Source organism: Drosophila erecta, unplaced genomic scaffold, assembly GCF_003286155.1.
Source record: "Drosophila erecta strain 14021-0224.00,06,07 unplaced genomic scaffold, DereRS2 tig00000000-arrow-pilon, whole genome shotgun sequence".
Classification (NCBI taxonomy): Eukaryota; Metazoa; Arthropoda; class Insecta; order Diptera; family Drosophilidae; genus Drosophila; species Drosophila erecta.
The window spans coordinates 7412845-7429226 of record NW_020825194.1 but is presented as its reverse complement, the minus strand read 5'-3'; the positions used below and the strand labels follow the sequence as shown (position 1 = coordinate 7429226).

The 16382-nt window shown below is 50.9% G+C and overlaps 4 protein-coding genes across 6 annotated transcripts in view; 3 read left to right on the top strand and 1 right to left on the bottom strand.

The window, feature by feature from the left end:
* The window catches only part of LOC6554265 (titin), a 38706-nt gene extending 28895 nt beyond the window's left edge, over window positions 1-9811 (top strand). For all 3 annotated transcript variants that reach the window (XM_026977649.1, XM_026977654.1, XM_026977642.1), the window contains 2 exons: window positions 21-7968; window positions 8047-9811. In XM_026977649.1, the coding sequence (XP_026833450.1) occupies window positions 21-7968; window positions 8047-8149 (8051 nt within the window). In that variant the 3' untranslated portion in view covers window positions 8150-9811. The remainder of the gene's footprint in view (window positions 1-20; window positions 7969-8046) is intronic.
* Window positions 9812-10179: 368 nt separating this feature from the next.
* LOC6554264 (beta-1,4-galactosyltransferase 7) lies at window positions 10180-11403 on the top strand. Its single transcript, XM_001981858.3, has 3 exons — window positions 10180-10393; window positions 10456-11077; window positions 11141-11403. The coding sequence occupies exons 1-3, from the start codon at window positions 10297-10299 to the stop codon at window positions 11388-11390; spliced, it is 969 nt and encodes a 322-aa protein (XP_001981894.1). The 5' UTR covers window positions 10180-10296; the 3' UTR covers window positions 11391-11403.
* On the bottom strand, window positions 11395-11964 carry LOC6554263 (ER membrane protein complex subunit 6). Its single transcript, XM_001981857.3, has 2 exons — window positions 11718-11964; window positions 11395-11664 (listed from the first exon to the last, which is right to left on the bottom strand). Exons 1-2 carry the CDS (start codon window positions 11848-11850, stop codon window positions 11456-11458), a joined length of 342 nt encoding a protein of 113 aa, XP_001981893.1. The 5' UTR covers window positions 11851-11964; the 3' UTR covers window positions 11395-11455.
* A 200-nt stretch (window positions 11965-12164) lies between these two features.
* LOC6555448 (nuclear hormone receptor HR96) lies at window positions 12165-16336 on the top strand. Its single transcript, XM_001981856.3, has 6 exons — window positions 12165-13164; window positions 13233-13289; window positions 13356-14179; window positions 15196-15405; window positions 15467-15679; window positions 15736-16336. Exons 1-6 carry the CDS (start codon window positions 12498-12500, stop codon window positions 15934-15936), a joined length of 2172 nt encoding a protein of 723 aa, XP_001981892.1. The 5' UTR covers window positions 12165-12497; the 3' UTR covers window positions 15937-16336.
* The last annotated feature ends 46 nt before the right edge of the window (window positions 16337-16382 follow it).

The window sequence follows — 16382 nt, the reverse complement described above, 5'->3', positions numbered from 1 at the left end:
AATTTAAATCTTTCGTGCAGACCATGAGAACGAGTTGGACTTTGTGGATCAGTCGACCACGACGACAACCACTACTGTGCGACCCACCACTGGATTCGTTCTGGCCGGCACCATGACACCACCCACCACCACGGACTGCATCCACGACGGCGAGATCTTTGCGGACGGAGCCTCCCTGAAGGGCAAGAATGCCTGCGAGCACTGCTACTGCATGCGCGGCGACATCGTGTGCGCCGTCCAGGAGTGCGAGGTGCCCATGATGGCGGCCAATGGAAAGTCCTGTCGCGCCATGCCAGCAGCCGAGGGCGAGTGTTGTCCGAGCAACTACGTCTGCGAGGACGACAGTGCCACCACCGAAATTGTTGAGATCACTACGCCTGAGGGTGTTACTTCGGCTCCGGCCAAGGGCATTCATGCCGAGATTCCCAAGGAGGATCTGGATCTGCAGGAACACATCGATGACGAGGACAAGGATAAGGAGACCGCCACCATTCCTGCCGCCGAGCTGGGCAGCGGTGAGGCTGAGGAGGAGGAAGAGGCCAAGGATAAGATCACCACGGTTGCACCAGTGCAAGTTACGGAAGAAAAGGACGTCACCTTCGAGCCCGAATCCTCCACCGCCGGCATTCCCTCTGATTCCAGGATCGACTTGCCGTCGTCCACCGAGGAATCGAAGGAATCTTACACTGAAGCTGCCGAGGAAGATATCGCTAAGATCGTCACCACTCCAGAGCCCGAGGGTAGCGGCGAAGAGGATGTGTCTAAGCCTGCCGAGATTCCCGAAAAGGAAGTCACTGAAGATGAAATCATCAAGGTCAGCACTTCTGCCCCAGCCAAGGCCAGTCCTGAAGAGGAAGTGGTCAAGGCCACCACATCAGCGCCAACGGAGGAAGACGTCAAGCCGACAACCGCCGGAACAACTAGCGAGGAAGAGGGCAAGCCCACGCCTGCAGAGGAAGGAAGCGGTGACGAGGAGAAGGATGTCAAGGTCACTGCTGCGCCAGAGGAAACCGAAGATGAAGCCAAGCCCACTTCAGCCCCAGTGGCAAGCGATGAAAAGGAACAGGAGCCCAAGCCAAGCGAGGGCAGTGGTGATGAGCAGCTGGATGTCAAGCCCACAACAGCTCCAACGGCAGGTGAAGCGGATAAGGATGCTACTCCAGCTCCTGCAGAAAGTGAGGAGCAGGATGAAGGCCAGTCTACTGAGGCTCCAACCTCAATCGATGACGTTGAGCCAGCCAAGCCAACTGAATCCTCAGAGGAAGCTAGCGGCGAGGGAGGGGATATTGCTAAGGAAACCACACCTGCTGGAGAGGAAGAGATCGTTAAGGGAACTACACCAGCTGGAGAACTTAGCAGTGAAGGCGAAGAGGAGATTGTTAAGGGAACCACACCTGCCGAAGAATCCAGTAGTGAAGCTGAGGATGAGATCGCCAAGCCAACCACACCTGCTGGAGAACCTAGCCTTGCGGAAGAGGAGGAGATCGTCAAGGGAACCACTCCGGCCGGAGAACCTAGCCTTGCTGGAGAGGAGGAGATCGTCAAGGGAACCACTCCTGCCGGCGAACCTAGCCTTGCTGGAGAGGAGGAGATCGTCAAGGGAACCACTCCTGCCGGCGAACCTAGCCTTGCTGGAGAAGAGGAGATCGCCAAGGCAACCACACCAGCCGGAGAACCCAGCATTGATGAAGAGGAGATTGCCAAGGCAACCACACCTGCCGGAGAACCCAGCATTGATACAGAGGAGATCGCCAAGGCCACCACCCCTGCTGGAGAATCTAGCAGTGAAGGCGACGAGGAGATCGTCAAGATCACCACCCCTGCAGGAGAACCTAGCAGTGAAGGAGAAGAGATCGTCAAGGAAACCACCCCTGCCGGAGAACCTATCAGTGAAGGCGAAGAGGATGTCATTAAGGCCACCACTTCAGCTCCCAAATCCGACGTCGAAGGCGTCAAGGAACCTGAAACAGCCACAGAAACTCCAGCAGCAGAAGGCGACGACTTTGCCAAGCCCACAACGCCAATCGCTGAGGCTGAGGAAGAACCCATTACCGGAACACCCATTCCATCCGACGGTATCACTGGCGAAGAGGAGATTGTTAAGGCCACCACTCCAAAGACCCTGGAAGAGCAGCCTGAAACTAGTGAAGAGTCTACCGAGGTGCCAGTCGCTGAGGACGCTCTTTCGAGCTCGACAAGTGCTCCAGCAATTGCCTCCTCGACCGAAGGTGTCCAGGATGTTGCCATTGAAACGACTTCCAGTGCACCTGCCCGAGCTGGAGACAAGGAGGAAGCAGGCACCACTGTGCCTACTGCCGAGGACAAAGACGACGTTGCAGAGGTTGAACAGGATGCCACAGACTTGCCAGTCGAAGATACACTCCAGAGCACAACTGCAAGGACTACTACCACCGAGCAGTCCAAGGAGGAGTCCTCCACTGAGGCTGAGGACGCTGAAATCGAAGTTACAACCAGTAGTCCTGTCGATACACAAGAGGTGTCAGAAGCTGAACCAGCAGACAAGGATCATAAGGACGAGGAAGCTGTACAGACCGCCACTGATCTGCCAATCAAATCTGATATTGTGCCACCAGTTGACGATACCGAAGCTACTACGAGTCTGCCTGAAACCAGTGAAGAGAGCGCTACCGATAAGCCACCATCTGTTTATCTGCCTCCTGGCGGAGAGAAGGAATCTGAGAAAGAAGAGGGAGCTGCTACGGAGCCCTCTGTCCAAGAGGAACCATCCAAGCCTGTGGAGATCACTCCAGTGTCCCAGGAAGTCCCATCCAGCACTGCTAAAGTTGACAATCGCAATGACTTCGAAACGGAGAAACCAACCCTGCCACCAAGTGGTGATGATCAGAGCTTCGAGCCCCTGCCCGCCATGGATCTGCCCGCTGGTATTCCAGGCGAAGGAGACTGTCTGGTGGAGGGCAAAACCTACGCCAACAACACCATCGTTCCCGCCACCGCACCCTGCGACGTGTCCTGCAGATGTATCAGCAGCCTCGTGGCCTGCCAACAGATGGAATGCAAGTTGCCCGAGAACCTGGAGAAGTGTACCGTGGCTGCCGATCTTGTGGATGGTTGCTGTCCCACTTACAACTGCGATGAGAGCCCTGAAAGTGCTGAAAAGGATCAGGAATCCACCGCCAAGCCCGACGATAAGATCGACGAGGATGTCTCAGAGATCAGCACTGAGGAGATTCCCAAGGATGTCATCATGCCTACTGGCATCACTGAGCAGCCTCTTTCTCATGTCAAGCCCGATGAAGAGATCCAGCCAGTGACCTCGGTTCCTCCACAGGTTGATGAATCTACGACTGCTAAGGTTGATAGGAAACCCATTGATGTATCCACTGAGGATAAGAAGCCAATCGATGAATCCGAGGAGGATTCGAAACCAATCGATGAATCTGAGGAGGACAAGAAACCAGTCGAAGAATCTGAAGAGGATAAGAAACCGGTTGAAGACTCCGAAGAGAAGGAGCAGCCATTGCCTGCTGTCACTCCAGCGGCTGAGATTGAGAAGGAATCCAAGCCCGAGGACGAGAAGAAGACTGATGGTGAATTCGCGGCGGCCACTGAACAGCCAGAGGCTACAACTCCCGCCCAGTCAGCCGACGCCGCTGAGAAGGAGGTTGATGACAAGCTGGCCACCACATCTGCTCCCATTTCCAGTGAAGATGAGCTCCAGCCTGCCGATGGAAAGAAACCCACTGACGAAGCGCAGATCCCAGATGCTGAAATCCCTGCTAGCACCGCGGAGCCCGAGACCTCGACTGAGCTGCCCACTGCTGATCTCGACAAGAAACCAGAGGAGGATTCAACTAAGGTCACTGAGGCGCCTGAGTCTGATAAGGTACCTGAAGTTCCGACCAGTGCTCCAGCTGAAGATGAGATTGAGGAGTCGGACAAACTCACGACTGTTGCGCCACCAAAGACTTCTGCTTCTGATGAAGCAGAGCCCGCTAGTGAGGAAGATCTCGTTCCTGCAACCTTTGAGCCCATCGAAAGCGAATTTGAAGTTGCCACCAAGAAGCCAGCCGTGCAGGGACCACCACTGCCCACTCTTGCCCCGGCTCAGCCAGAAGAGAAACCAGTCGATGAAGAGGATTCCACGGAGGCTGAGATCAGCACTGAACCGAGCGCTGAAGCTGAAGAGGAAACCTCTGGTGAAACATCCGAGTCCGACAATAAGATCGATGCTGGTGCTCCTACAACTCCTGTTCCTGTTTCTGCTGAAGAGGACAAGGCTCCAAGCACTGATAGGACTGTCGAGGACGAAGAAAAGGTCACCACTGCTGCTCCAGTTGCTAGTGATGATGAGGAGTCCAATTTGCCCAAGCTACCACAAGATATCTTTGAAGCGGAAGTGCCTGCCGTGGTTACCACCGCTGCTCCGTCGAAGGACGAGGATGAACAGAAACCAGTCGACGATGGAGAGAAACCAATCGAAGATGCACAAAAGCCCATTGAGGACGAAACCTCTACATCTGCTTCAGCTGAAAATGAGATTGAGCCTGAATCTGAGCGTGCAACCACTGCTACTCCTACTAAGGAAGAACCTGCCGAAGCGTCCACTGGCGCTCCTGAATCTGATGAGAGCAAGGAAACACCAGAGTCCGAAGTGCCCACAACTGTTGCTCCTGCTGGTGAGAAGATTCCAACAAGCAGTATCACTCCCGATGAGGAACCAACTCCCACTTCTGCTCCTGCTGCCCAGCCTGATGAAGATGTAGAGAAAGAAACCAGCACCGAAATACCCATTGACACTCCTGCTTCTGAAGAGGATGAGAGTGCCTCTACTGAACAAACTCCATCTCAGGTGCCAGAAAGGAAACCTGAAATTCCTGCCCAGACTCCAGAGGAGGAAGAGGAAACTGTTGGTGCAACTACTGCTCCAACGACCTCTGATGAAGTGCCCATTATTCACAGACTGCCCGAGGAAGTCCTTGCCGAGATTCCGCAACACTCGACTGAGACTGGAAGTAAGCAGCAAGACGAAACAACTGCTGCCCCAAGTGTTGACCAAAAGGAACCCTCTGTTACTGAAATCGATAAAGAAGCCACCACAGTCGCTCCTATCTCTGAGAAGGATGAGAAGCCAACTGAGGAAGAGAAACCAGTGGTGCAGCAGCCAATTGGGGAAGAGCCATCTGAGGAAGAGCAGGATGTATCCACTGAGGGACCAGCATCTACTGAAGCCATTGAAGAGGGTTCTACCGAATCTTCTGAAGAAGTTAAGCCGTCGACTGAGGGAGAAGTTGCCGAGAAGCCTGAGGACAAGCAGCCCTCTTCGACTGTCCAAGCTCCAGTTGAGACAATTCCCGAAATCTCCACTGAACTGCCAGCTGAAGATGCCGAAAAGCCCACAAGCGTGGCTCCTGGTGTTGCCGAGGAAGATACCTCAGCTCCGTCCGACGAAGAGATTCCCTCCGTTTCCGGCGAGGATGTCGAGAGCCCAGAAGTCACAACTGCCTTCCCGCAACCTTCCGAAGATGACGGAATTAAGACACCCGAGGAGGCTGAGCCATCTTCCACTGACAAGGTACCAGAAACAGAAGACCAGAAGCCCGAGGACGAGAAGAAGTCTGATGAGACCCCTGAGTCTGCTACCCAAGTGCCTGATGTGGCGTCATCCACATCGGCCCCAGTTGCTGGTGGAGACATTGAAAAGGAGGAACAAGCCACCACTGCCTCACCTGTCGAGGAGGAGGAAGCGGAGATCAAGCCAACTATCGCCCCAGCTGCTGAGATTCCTCAACCATCCGAAAAGGAACCCGCGGATGAGCAAGAAGTGGAGTCCGGAACTAAGGCCACCCCTGCAGAGTCTGACGAGCAGCCCATTGACGAAGCTGTCCCTGCGACTTCTGGACCCATCGATGAAGCTTCCACAGCCGCTCCTACCCAGGAGGAATCCACCTCCGCTGCTAGCGCAGCTTCGCCGGCTGTTCACGATGATGAAATTAAGGATGTCACCACTGTGCAACCAGTTGCCGATGAAAAGGAAGTGGCTGCTCCTCATGACGATACAAAGACACCCATTGATGTGTCCACCGATTCTCCCATCGCCCAAGAGGATGAGGAGCAAGACAAAACTGAGGCTCCAGTTGCACCCACCACTGTTGCATCGCCGGTCGCTGATACTGCTGTTGATTCTACTACTCCTACAGTGGAGGTTCCATCTGCTGTTGAAATCGACACGAAGCCAATGGATGATATCATGTCCCAGACTATTGCTCCCCATACCGCCGATGAGTCTGCGTCCACGTCCACTGAAGATGAAGACCAGTCTCGCGTTACTGCGTCTCCTCAGGATGCTGACAAGACTCCAGTTTCCGAGGCTCCCCAGGATTCTGATAAGACTCCGATCTCCGAGGCTCCCCAGGATGCCGACGAAATCCCAGCTACAGCGACACCTCTTGACGAAGACAAGATTCCAGCCACTGTGGCTCCTCAGACTGAGGATGAGGTTCCAGCTACCGCAGCTCCCCTTGATGAAGACAAGATCCCAACTACTGAGGCTGCTCTTGATGAGGAGAAGATCCCATCCACAGCAGCTCCTCTTGATGATGATAAGAGGATTCATGATCCAGTTAGACCCGTTGTTTTCGATGTCAAGCCAAGCAGCGAGAAGCCTGCTGTACCTGAGGATGATGGTGAAGAGAGCACCGAACCAGCTGTCCATGATGTGGAGACTAGCACTGATGAGCCTGTTGGTGATGCCAAACTGAAGCCACCTACTTCTGCGCCTGCCATGCCAGCGGAATCTCCAGTCACAGAGGCGGAGATTGTGCCAGAAACTGCAGCTCCAGAGGTTGAAAAGGAGGTGCCAGAGAAGGTCACGGAACAACCTGAGCTGGAGAAGGAGGCTCCAGAGGAAGCTACCGAGCAGCCTGAGCTGGAAAAAGGAACTCCAGAGAAGGCCACCGAGCAGCCAGAGCTGGAGAAGGAGACTCCTGAAAAGGCCACCGAGCAGCCAGAGCTGGAGAAGGAGACTCCAGAGAAGGCCACCGAACAACCAGAGCTGGAGAAGGAGACTCCAGAGAAGGCCACCGAGCAGCCAGAACTGGAGAAGGAGACTCCAGAGAAGGCCACCGAGCAGCCAGAATCGGTTGATGAGAAGACCACTCCGGAGCCAGTCGTGAAGCCAAGCTTAGATTCCACGGAGGAGGATGAAGAGTCCGTTGAATCCGAGGAAGAATCCGCTGACAAGAAGGACAAGAACAAGGAGACAGAGGAGGATGCTGACAAGAAGACTGAGGAGCCTGAGGTACCCGCTGTAGTATCCGAGATTACTCAGCCAAGTGAAGAGGCCGTTCCCACCACGGGTCACCCACTGTTCCCGCATCTTGCCAGCAGCACCACCACGGCGCCAGGCATTGGCGATCGCGTGGGCGAGGAGGATGAGGAGAACACCACTGTCAAATTGAGCAGCTCTACCACCACCAGCACCACAGAGGCGCCTGTAACCAGCTCACCATCGACGACGACGGTGGCCAGCCAACAGCAACAGCCGATTACACCGCCGCCCTACGGCCACGCCCCCGAGTACGAGGATGAGTACGACGAGGAGGAGGTGTTCGGACCCGGAACCTGCCGCTACGCCGGCAAGCTGTACGTGTCCGCCCAGCAGATTCCACGTGACGATCCCTGCGACTTCTGCTTCTGCTTCCGAAGCGACATCATCTGCTTGCAGCAATCGTGCCCGCCGCCAATTGCCGGCTGCCACGAGGAGCCCATCTCCGGCTTCTGCTGCCCGCGCTACGAGTGCCCCGTGTCCATGGCCGCCGTGCTGAACATCACCACGAGCACCACCACCACCAGCACCACCCTGCCGCCCCACTTCCTGCACTATTCGCACGGCGAGGCGGTGAAGCACACCGGCTGCCTGATCAACGGCCGTTCCTACCGCGTGGGCGAGCAGATCGAGTCCACGAGCGGTCCCTGCATCAGCTGCACGTGAGTACAACTCAATGCAGCCACCTTTAGGCATTTGGTTTAACCCGATAACTAACCTGGATCTTGTTTCAATTTCAGTTGCGGTGGAGACGGCAAGATGAAGTGCGATCCCCAGCAGTGCGTTCCCGAACCCACCATGCAGCAGGTGATGGCCGCCGTGGCGTCGGGACGCAAGAGATGAACCACCAGCCATGCTCACTAAATATAATTTAACTAATTCTTAAGCACTGCAGACAACAATCACGAACCGACGAACCAACCAGCCCAGATAGCACCACTCGCCAACTAGCAGCAATAGCAATAGCAATAGGAATCATAGAGCCAGGAAACAGAAAATGAAAAAGAAACAGAACCGGAACCAGAACCAGAACCAGAACCAGAAATCTTAAAACCGGAAATCCGAAACAGGAAGTCCGGAAAAGAATAGGCGAAAAGCCAGGCCAAATGCAATAGTGTAACCAGATACCAGATGCAATAGTGTTAGTTTTGGGTTTGCCGACATACGCACTCTATCAATTGGATTACGCCCACTTGTTTCGGATTAGGTTACGGTGACGAAGCAACCAGTGATATTGTACTGTATACATAGTATAGGTGCAATTAATTTAGACGCGCTCACTTAAATCGATTACTTATTTGTATTTGTATGTGTACTAGTATTTTGGGCTTGTGACCCTAGTGACAGGACATATAGCCACCACAGCAGCCGACGTAGCGCGTGCCTTGTAAGGTCGTTCATTGTGCCCGCCGCCATACAATCGCTTTCAGGAGACTCTCAGCACCCCACACCACACCACCACACATAGGTAGAGCGAAAATATTCCGGACACGGATCGCAATCAATGGCGTTACGAAGCCACGGCATTCGGCCGCCGGATGGGATTCTACACTTGCCCCCTCCGGCGGCTCACTCTTCTCCAATGCGCTTTTATAGTATTTTAGTCACCTTATTTTAAACATTATTATTTTTGTGTATAATTGTTGCTTCTAGTCTTCTTTTGTTGCAAGAGCAACGGAATCCGCCTGTAACACGCGCACAACCCGATCGATCGATCGATCGTATCACTTTACATCAGATCGGATTAGATTAGATTAGATCGAATCAGATCGGATCGGACCAGTTGAATCAAATTGAGTTGAGTTGAGTTGAGTTGAGTTGAAAAACTGTATCTTCTATGAACTATTCCAAGCTTTTATACTTTTATATACAGAATACGTGTAGAGTGGAGAAACGAACGAACTAGTTTTTATAGCAATTTTACAAACGAACGCACGAATTGCATAGTTTTAACGGATTGAATTTGTACTTCGCCCGCTGCACCTGCACTGGCACCCGTGTCAGGTGCAAATGAGGTGGCCAAACCGTAGTCTACATAGAATTTTTAGATCAACTGAAACTGAAACGGAAACGGAAACCGATTACGGAACCGGAAACAAACTGTCGGCCATCGCTACTGCTCGACTGACTGAAGATCGCACCGAAGTTCGAAGAGAGGAGCTATCTTTGTAAACTATTTTTTTAACCACCAGCTGCCGCGCTGGTCATTACTTTATTGGTCGTAGAATAGAACGAAACGCCTGGAACGGATCTTCAGTCACTTGAGCCTTAGCAATGCCCCGAAATCTTCAAGCGTTTGAATCGCGCTGAATGAATACGAACATCAATTAGTTTTATATAATCTCTAACTATAGTTGTAGCCCTAAGTATTTAATTTTAAAAATAAATAAATAAATTTTAATTTAGATCTTATTTATTTGATATGTCTTTTAAGAACAGCTCTTGTGTTTCCATACCTTATCATAATTTATATGCAGCTATTCTTTGTAATCTAATAAATAAATACAACGCTTTTTATTGAAATGTATATCGGCGGAGTGTTTTTGCAATTCAATTGGTCGCTTCGGATATCTTTTATAGACTGCATATATATGATATGATCTCAGAAAGAGCAGGGTTTTCAATGGAATAATGGTTCTTCATCAATGGTTTGATGAATAATGTTAAAGCCCAAATGCAAAAAAAAATACATATACTTGATTTCAAATAATAGATTGCAGGCAATGAATTTTGTGCTAAAACTTTTAAGCACTTATAAGCAACTATACAGGGTTAAATTGAAAATTTAAAAAAACGATACAGCTTACCTTATTCAGCGGGAAATTCGATGTTTTCCAATCGAGCAATCGAATATATCTCCACGTTTTGGTATTTTTAAACGACGCAACAGCGGGCACACTTCCAACCGGCAGCTAAATAGTTTACAATATTTTCCGTCTATGGCCAGAATTCGTTCAAACCGCTGGACTTCTGTATAAAAGCGGCTCCAAATGGTGAATATATCCACCATAAACTGGGTCTTCGTCTGCGGCCTGTCCTTCTGCCTGGGCGGGATTGCGGTGCTCAGTTTCATGCCATTGGGATCAGGTGGGTATTCAAAACATGAACTCCTTGCTATAAATACTGATCCGGAACCGCTCTTTTAATAGACTGCGTGTGCCCGCTGTCCAATCCGCTGGGCAAGTTTGTCGGTGGAGACGAAGGAGTATCCGTGATAAAGAAAGAGCCAGCGGATGAGAAGCCACCACAGCCACATGACCACGGTGCATCTGACCACAAGATGGCACTGCTGGTGCCGTTCCGGGACCGTTTTGAGGAACTCCTCCAGTTCGTGCCGCACATGACCGCATTTTTGAAGCGACAGGGATTGGCACACCATATCTTTGTGCTGAACCAGGTGGACAGGTTCCGCTTTAATCGCGCCTCTCTCATCAATGTGGGTTTCCAGTTTGCCAGCGATGTGTACGATTACATTGCCATGCACGACGTCGACTTGTTGCCCTTGAATGACAATCTGCTCTATGAGTATCCCAGCAGTTTGGGACCACTGCACATCGCCGGGCCCAAGCTGCATCCGAAATACCACTATGATAACTTCGTCGGAGGGATCTTGCTGGTGCGACGGGAGCACTTTAAGCAGATGAACGGCATGTCAAACCAGTACTGGGGCTGGGGATTGGAGGACGATGAGTTCTTTGTGCGCATCCGGGATGCAGGACTACAGGTGACGCGGCCGCAGAACATTAAGACTGGCACTAATGATACATTCAGGTGAGATCAGTGCTCCGGAAAGCAAAATCGACGTGTCTAATGATTTTTATCATTCATTCTTAGCCATATCCACAACCGCCATCATCGTAAGCGGGACACCCAGAAGTGCTTCAACCAGAAGGAGATGACCCGCAAGCGGGACCACAAGACGGGGCTGGACAACGTGAAGTACAAAATACTCAAGGTGCATGAGATGCTCATTGACCAGGTGCCGGTAACCATCCTCAATATACTGCTCGATTGTGATGTTAATAAAACGCCTTGGTGCGACTGCTCCGGAACGGCAGCGGCTGCATCGGCGGTACAAACCTGATGGGTTGTGTTAAACCAAAGATCCTATGTTTATTTCGCTATATATGTGTTTGAATTGTAAATGCGCTAGTACACGTGCACCATCCCGTAGAGGAATGTCCAGAAGAGCACGTAGGTGCAAAGGCCGCCCATGAACTGATTGGTCAGCAGGTTTCTACGGTTAATGAAGAACTTGCGCCACTGCGTGCCCGACTTCACGAGCACCAGAATCCAGAGCACGAACACGGACAGGAAGTAGAAGAGGAATCCCAGCGTGCCACTCAGACCCAGAATACCTGCGAATTGGGGCATTAACTAACTTGGAGCACCAGCAATTGGAGTCAATTACCCGCAGCGCAGCCCGAGATGGCGGCCATAGATGTGCGACAGTACTCCACGGCGGATATGTTGTTCCGGATGGCGCTCTCGCTGTAGGCGATGATTTCTCCTGTCTTGGATTGCGTGGTCTTTACTCGATTCATTTTATTTGATTTAATTCTAATTTAATTTCTAGCAAAATTCTCCTCAGACTGTGGACATCGATTGTATGTCGACTGTGCTATCGATTGGTGCCGATAGCTGTGCACTGTAAAAATTTACTTGCGGTTTTTGCATGGTATATATTTTTTGATGGTTTTGTGAGATGAACTAAATAAACTTGAAAAGCATATAATAGCTAGAAAATGGAGTTTAATACAATGTTAAAAATATTTGTATATTTTGCGACAGCGGATATTTGATCGCACTGCATTGGGCTCCGATTGTGGTACAATAGCTCATAATTGCGTTTGCCATTCGCCCGGGCACGAAGATTGTTGTTATTGGGATTGGGCTGGAGCGCTCGGACGGACTGTAATTCATTAAAATATGTGGTGATAACGCGAGCTGCCGAATCTGCGTGCAATTTGTGCGTTTGACGTGGGTACTAACTGCTATGCTGTCGCGCGGACAGTTCTTCTGATACGCGGAGCTCCTGCCCCACAACACACGACCACCTCCACCAACCCAGCCACCCACCCAGCGCCTCCTCCTCCTTCTCCTCCGCCACCAGCTGCTCCACCACACCAACAGGAGAGGGGCAATTAAAAAATCAATCAGAGGGCCCTAATTGAAAGCTGCCTCCGTCGAAATGTCGCCGCCAAAGAACTGCGCGGTGTGCGGGGACAAGGCGCTGGGCTACAACTTCAATGCGGTCACCTGCGAGAGCTGCAAGGCATTCTTCCGACGGAACGCGCTGGCCAAGAAGCAGTTCACCTGCCCCTTCAACCAGAACTGCGACATCACCGTGGTCACCCGACGCTTCTGCCAGAAATGCCGCCTACGCAAGTGCCTGGACATCGGGATGAAGAGTGAGAACATTATGTCCGAGGAGGACAAGCTGATCAAGCGGCGCAAGATCGAGACCAACCGGGCCAAGCGACGCCTCATGGAGAACGGAACGGATGCGTGCGACGCCGATGGCGGCGAGGAAAGGGACCACAAAGCGCCGGCGGACAGCAGCAGCAGCAACCTGGACCACTACTCGGGCTCACAGGACTCGCAGAGCTGCGGCTCGGCGGACAGCGGTGCCAACGGGTGCACCGGTGGGCAGTCCAGTTCCCCGGGTTCACAGGTCAATCCGCTGCAGATGACGGCCGAGAAGATCGTCGACCAGATCGTATCCGATCCGGATCGTGCCTCGCAGGCCATCAACCGGCTGATGCGCACCCAGAAGGAGGCTATTTCGGTGATGGAGAAGGTAATCAGCTCACAAAAGGACGCCTTGAGACTGGTGTCGCATTTGATTGACTATCCAGGTGGGTACTTGGCGGATTTTGTTGTGTGCCCTTCTCCGCTGACCTATGAACCACTTGAATATTTACAGGCGACGCCCTGAAGATCATTTCAAAGTTTATGAACTCGCCCTTTAACGCGCTGACAGGTTAGAGTTTTAGAATTTGTGGTTTTTTAACTTATTTTTACACTCCTTGTTTCTTTACATACGCAGTATTTACCAAATTCATGAGCTCACCCACGGACGGCGTTGAAATTATCTCAAAGATTGTTGATTCGCCGGCGGATGTGGTAGAGTTTATGCAGAACTTGATGCACTCGCCGGAGGACGCCATTGATATAATGAACAAGTTCATGAATACCCCAGCGGAGGCGCTCCGCATTCTTAACCGAATTCTAAGCGGCGGAGGAGCGAACGCAGCCCAGCAGACAGCAGACCGCAAGCCATTGCTGGACAAGGAGCCGGCGGTGAAGCCTCCTGCGCCGGCGGAACGAGCTGATACTGTCATCCAAAGCATGCTGGGCCACAGCCCGCCAATTTCTCCACCTGACGCTGCCGTGGATCTGCAGTACCACTCGCCCGATGTCGGGGAGCAGCCCAGTACATCGAGTAGCCACCCCTTGCCTTACATAGCCAACTCGCCGGACTTCGATCTAAAGACCTTCATGCAGACCAATTACAACGACGAGCCCAGTCTGGACAGCGATTTTAGCATTAACTCAATCGAATCGGTGCTATCCGAGGTGATCCGCATTGAGTACCAGGCCTTCAATAGTATACAGCATACGACATCGCGCGTCAAGGAGGAGATGTCCTACGGCACTCAGTCCTCGTACGGGGGATGCAATTCGGCTGGAAACAACAGCCGGTCGCACCTGCAGCAGCCCATCTGCGCACCCTCCACCCTGCAGTTGGATCGCGAGCTGAACGAGGCGGAGCAAATGAAACTGCGCGAGCTGCGATTGGCCAGCGAGGCTCTCTATGATCCCGTGGACGAGGACCTCAGCGCCCTGATGATGGGCGATGATCGCATTAAGGTAACCAACACCCGACGGTATTAGCCTATCGGTCTTCCTACATTTATAGCTCCAACACCACGGCTTATCTAATCAGAGTGTACAAGCGGCGATATATGTACATTCGGCACCTGGCAGTTTTTAGCCATTCGGTGATTCAGTGCGTCTCTCGATGTTTGCCTATGGGCCGTATCTTCGCCAGCCAGTTTCTGGGGTCCCAGCAATGCTCGCCTACCAAATGTAAACACACTTTTCAATGGGGTGGCTCGGATTTCCAAGAAGCTTTGGTGGAGCAAAGAAAACTGATCGAAGCTGATAAGCCATTTCCAACTAGAGGGTTAAAGAGTTTCAAGTCATGCGACTGGGTCTAGTTAAGGCCTACTGGGCGAGCGAGTGCTTGATTACAAAAATTTGCCTTAAACTAAGACCCTTAGCCACAAAAACGTCCATTCAATATAAACTTAATATTTCTTGCTGGGTATGTAAAAAAAAATGGTTGTTTTCGGGTCGAATAAGACACACATTTTCAAACTAGCTTTATCTTTATTTTTCAAGATATGTCGAAAGTGCTCGAGCTTTAGTTCTCCTAGAGAAATGACTTAGAATTATCCAATCATGATTCATCACCTTCACGAACTGTTGTCCCATTAATCGAGCCACCCTAGCATTCATGCAATCAGAACGTCTGCTCTGCCAAGAACGAGCAGACAGTGGCTTTATCAGCCTCTGGGCGTGCCAATTGTGACATTATCAACCATTATCAAGAGCGCCAGCAGGCGCTCATGAGTCTCCGACCGTCGATTTGGGCGTTTATTGTCGCTCAGACTGTGTTCCGTTTTTGCCTCATCGCAATTAGCACATTTCAGTATTGTTAATTAGGAAAAACGATACAATTTTTTTTTTTTTTAAGAAATATGGAGCACCCAGGTGTTGGACGCTATGATAAGCAGTACTCCGCCACTCGATTGAGTCACCTTCCAGGGAGAAGCCTTTACGTTTATAGCGATAATAATGGCCACCTGTGCGTTCTATTCCAGCCCGACGACACTCGCCACAACCCAAAGCTACTGCAGCTGATCAATTTGACGGCGGTGGCTATCAAGCGGCTTATCAAAATGGCCAAGAAGATTACAGCATTCCGTGACATGTGCCAGGAGGACCAGGTGGCCCTACTCAAAGGTGGCTGCACAGAAATGATGATAATGCGCTCCGTCATGATTTACGACGACGATCGCGCCGCCTGGAAGGTACCTTTAATTAAAGACCTACATTATTTATAAGACTGATATGATAAAATGTGCTTTGCAGGTACCCCATACCAAAGAGAACATGGGCAACATACGCACTGACCTGCTCAAGTTTGCCGAAGGCAATATCTACGAGGAGCACCAGAAGTTCATCACAACGTTTGACGAGAAGTGGCGCATGGACGAGAACATAATCCTGATTATGTGCGCCATTGTCCTTTTTACCTCGGCTCGATCGCGAGTGATACACAAAGACGTGATTAGATTGGAACAGGTGAGTGAGCTCGTTGTACCGATGGATCACAGGCCTAAATTTCTATCACCCCATAGAATTCCTACTATTATCTTCTGCGAAGATATCTGGAGAGTGTTTATTCTGGCTGTGAGGCGAGAAACGCGTTTATCAAGCTAATCCAAAAGATTTCAGATGTGGAGCGTCTGAACAAGTTCATAATTAATGTCTATTTGAATGTTAACCCATCCCAGGTGGAGCCCTTGCTGCGTGAAATATTCGATTTGAAAAATCACTAGAGAACCGATGCGTGTCGGGCATTTAATGCCCATGTCGACGCCAATGCCCAATGATGAATGATCAACAAGCTGTAGTTATTGTTGTTGTTGATGTCTGTTTTATCTGTCGCTTGTAATGTTAGATTTTAATCGAATGTGATTGTTAGATTTGCATATACTGCATAGATTTTATATTTCTACATCAAAGAGAGCATATTTAGGATACCAAGTGCAAAGCAACACAATCTATATGTAATGTACACCGTTTACCTAGTTTCAAATAAACTAAACAATAATGCAATATCTAATACGAAAGCGTGGGTCTCTGGAATAACAACTCCTTTTTCTCTATCTAAAAGGCTTTTAAATTCCTTAAAAAATTTACAACAAATAAACCGACTTTGAACGAGTGCTAATAAAATGTGTCATCTTTGTTGAATACAATTCTATTTCCCACCTTCCAGGCA

Bases quoted from the DNA above. Each gene is read 5' to 3' on its own strand.
- LOC6554264 (XM_001981858.3), top strand. From the start codon at position 10,297: ATGGTGAATATATCCACCATAAACTGGGTCTTCGTCTGCGGCCTGTCC. The intron at 10,394-10,455 runs GTGGGTATTCAA...CTCTTTTAATAG, and splicing joins TTTCATGCCATTGGGATCAG to ACTGCGTGTGCCCGCTGTCC. The intron at 11,078-11,140 runs GTGAGATCAGTG...ATTCATTCTTAG, and splicing joins GGCACTAATGATACATTCAG to CCATATCCACAACCGCCATC.
- LOC6554263 (XM_001981857.3), bottom strand. From the start codon at position 11,850: ATGAATCGAGTAAAGACCACGCAATCCAAGACAGGAGAAATCATCGCC. The intron at 11,665-11,717 runs GTAATTGACTCC...CCCAATTCGCAG, and splicing joins CATCTCGGGCTGCGCTGCGG to GTATTCTGGGTCTGAGTGGC.
- LOC6555448 (XM_001981856.3), top strand. From the start codon at position 12,498: ATGTCGCCGCCAAAGAACTGCGCGGTGTGCGGGGACAAGGCGCTGGGC. The intron at 13,165-13,232 runs GTGGGTACTTGG...GAATATTTACAG, and splicing joins GCATTTGATTGACTATCCAG to GCGACGCCCTGAAGATCATT. The intron at 15,680-15,735 runs GTGAGTGAGCTC...ATCACCCCATAG, and splicing joins ACGTGATTAGATTGGAACAG to AATTCCTACTATTATCTTCT.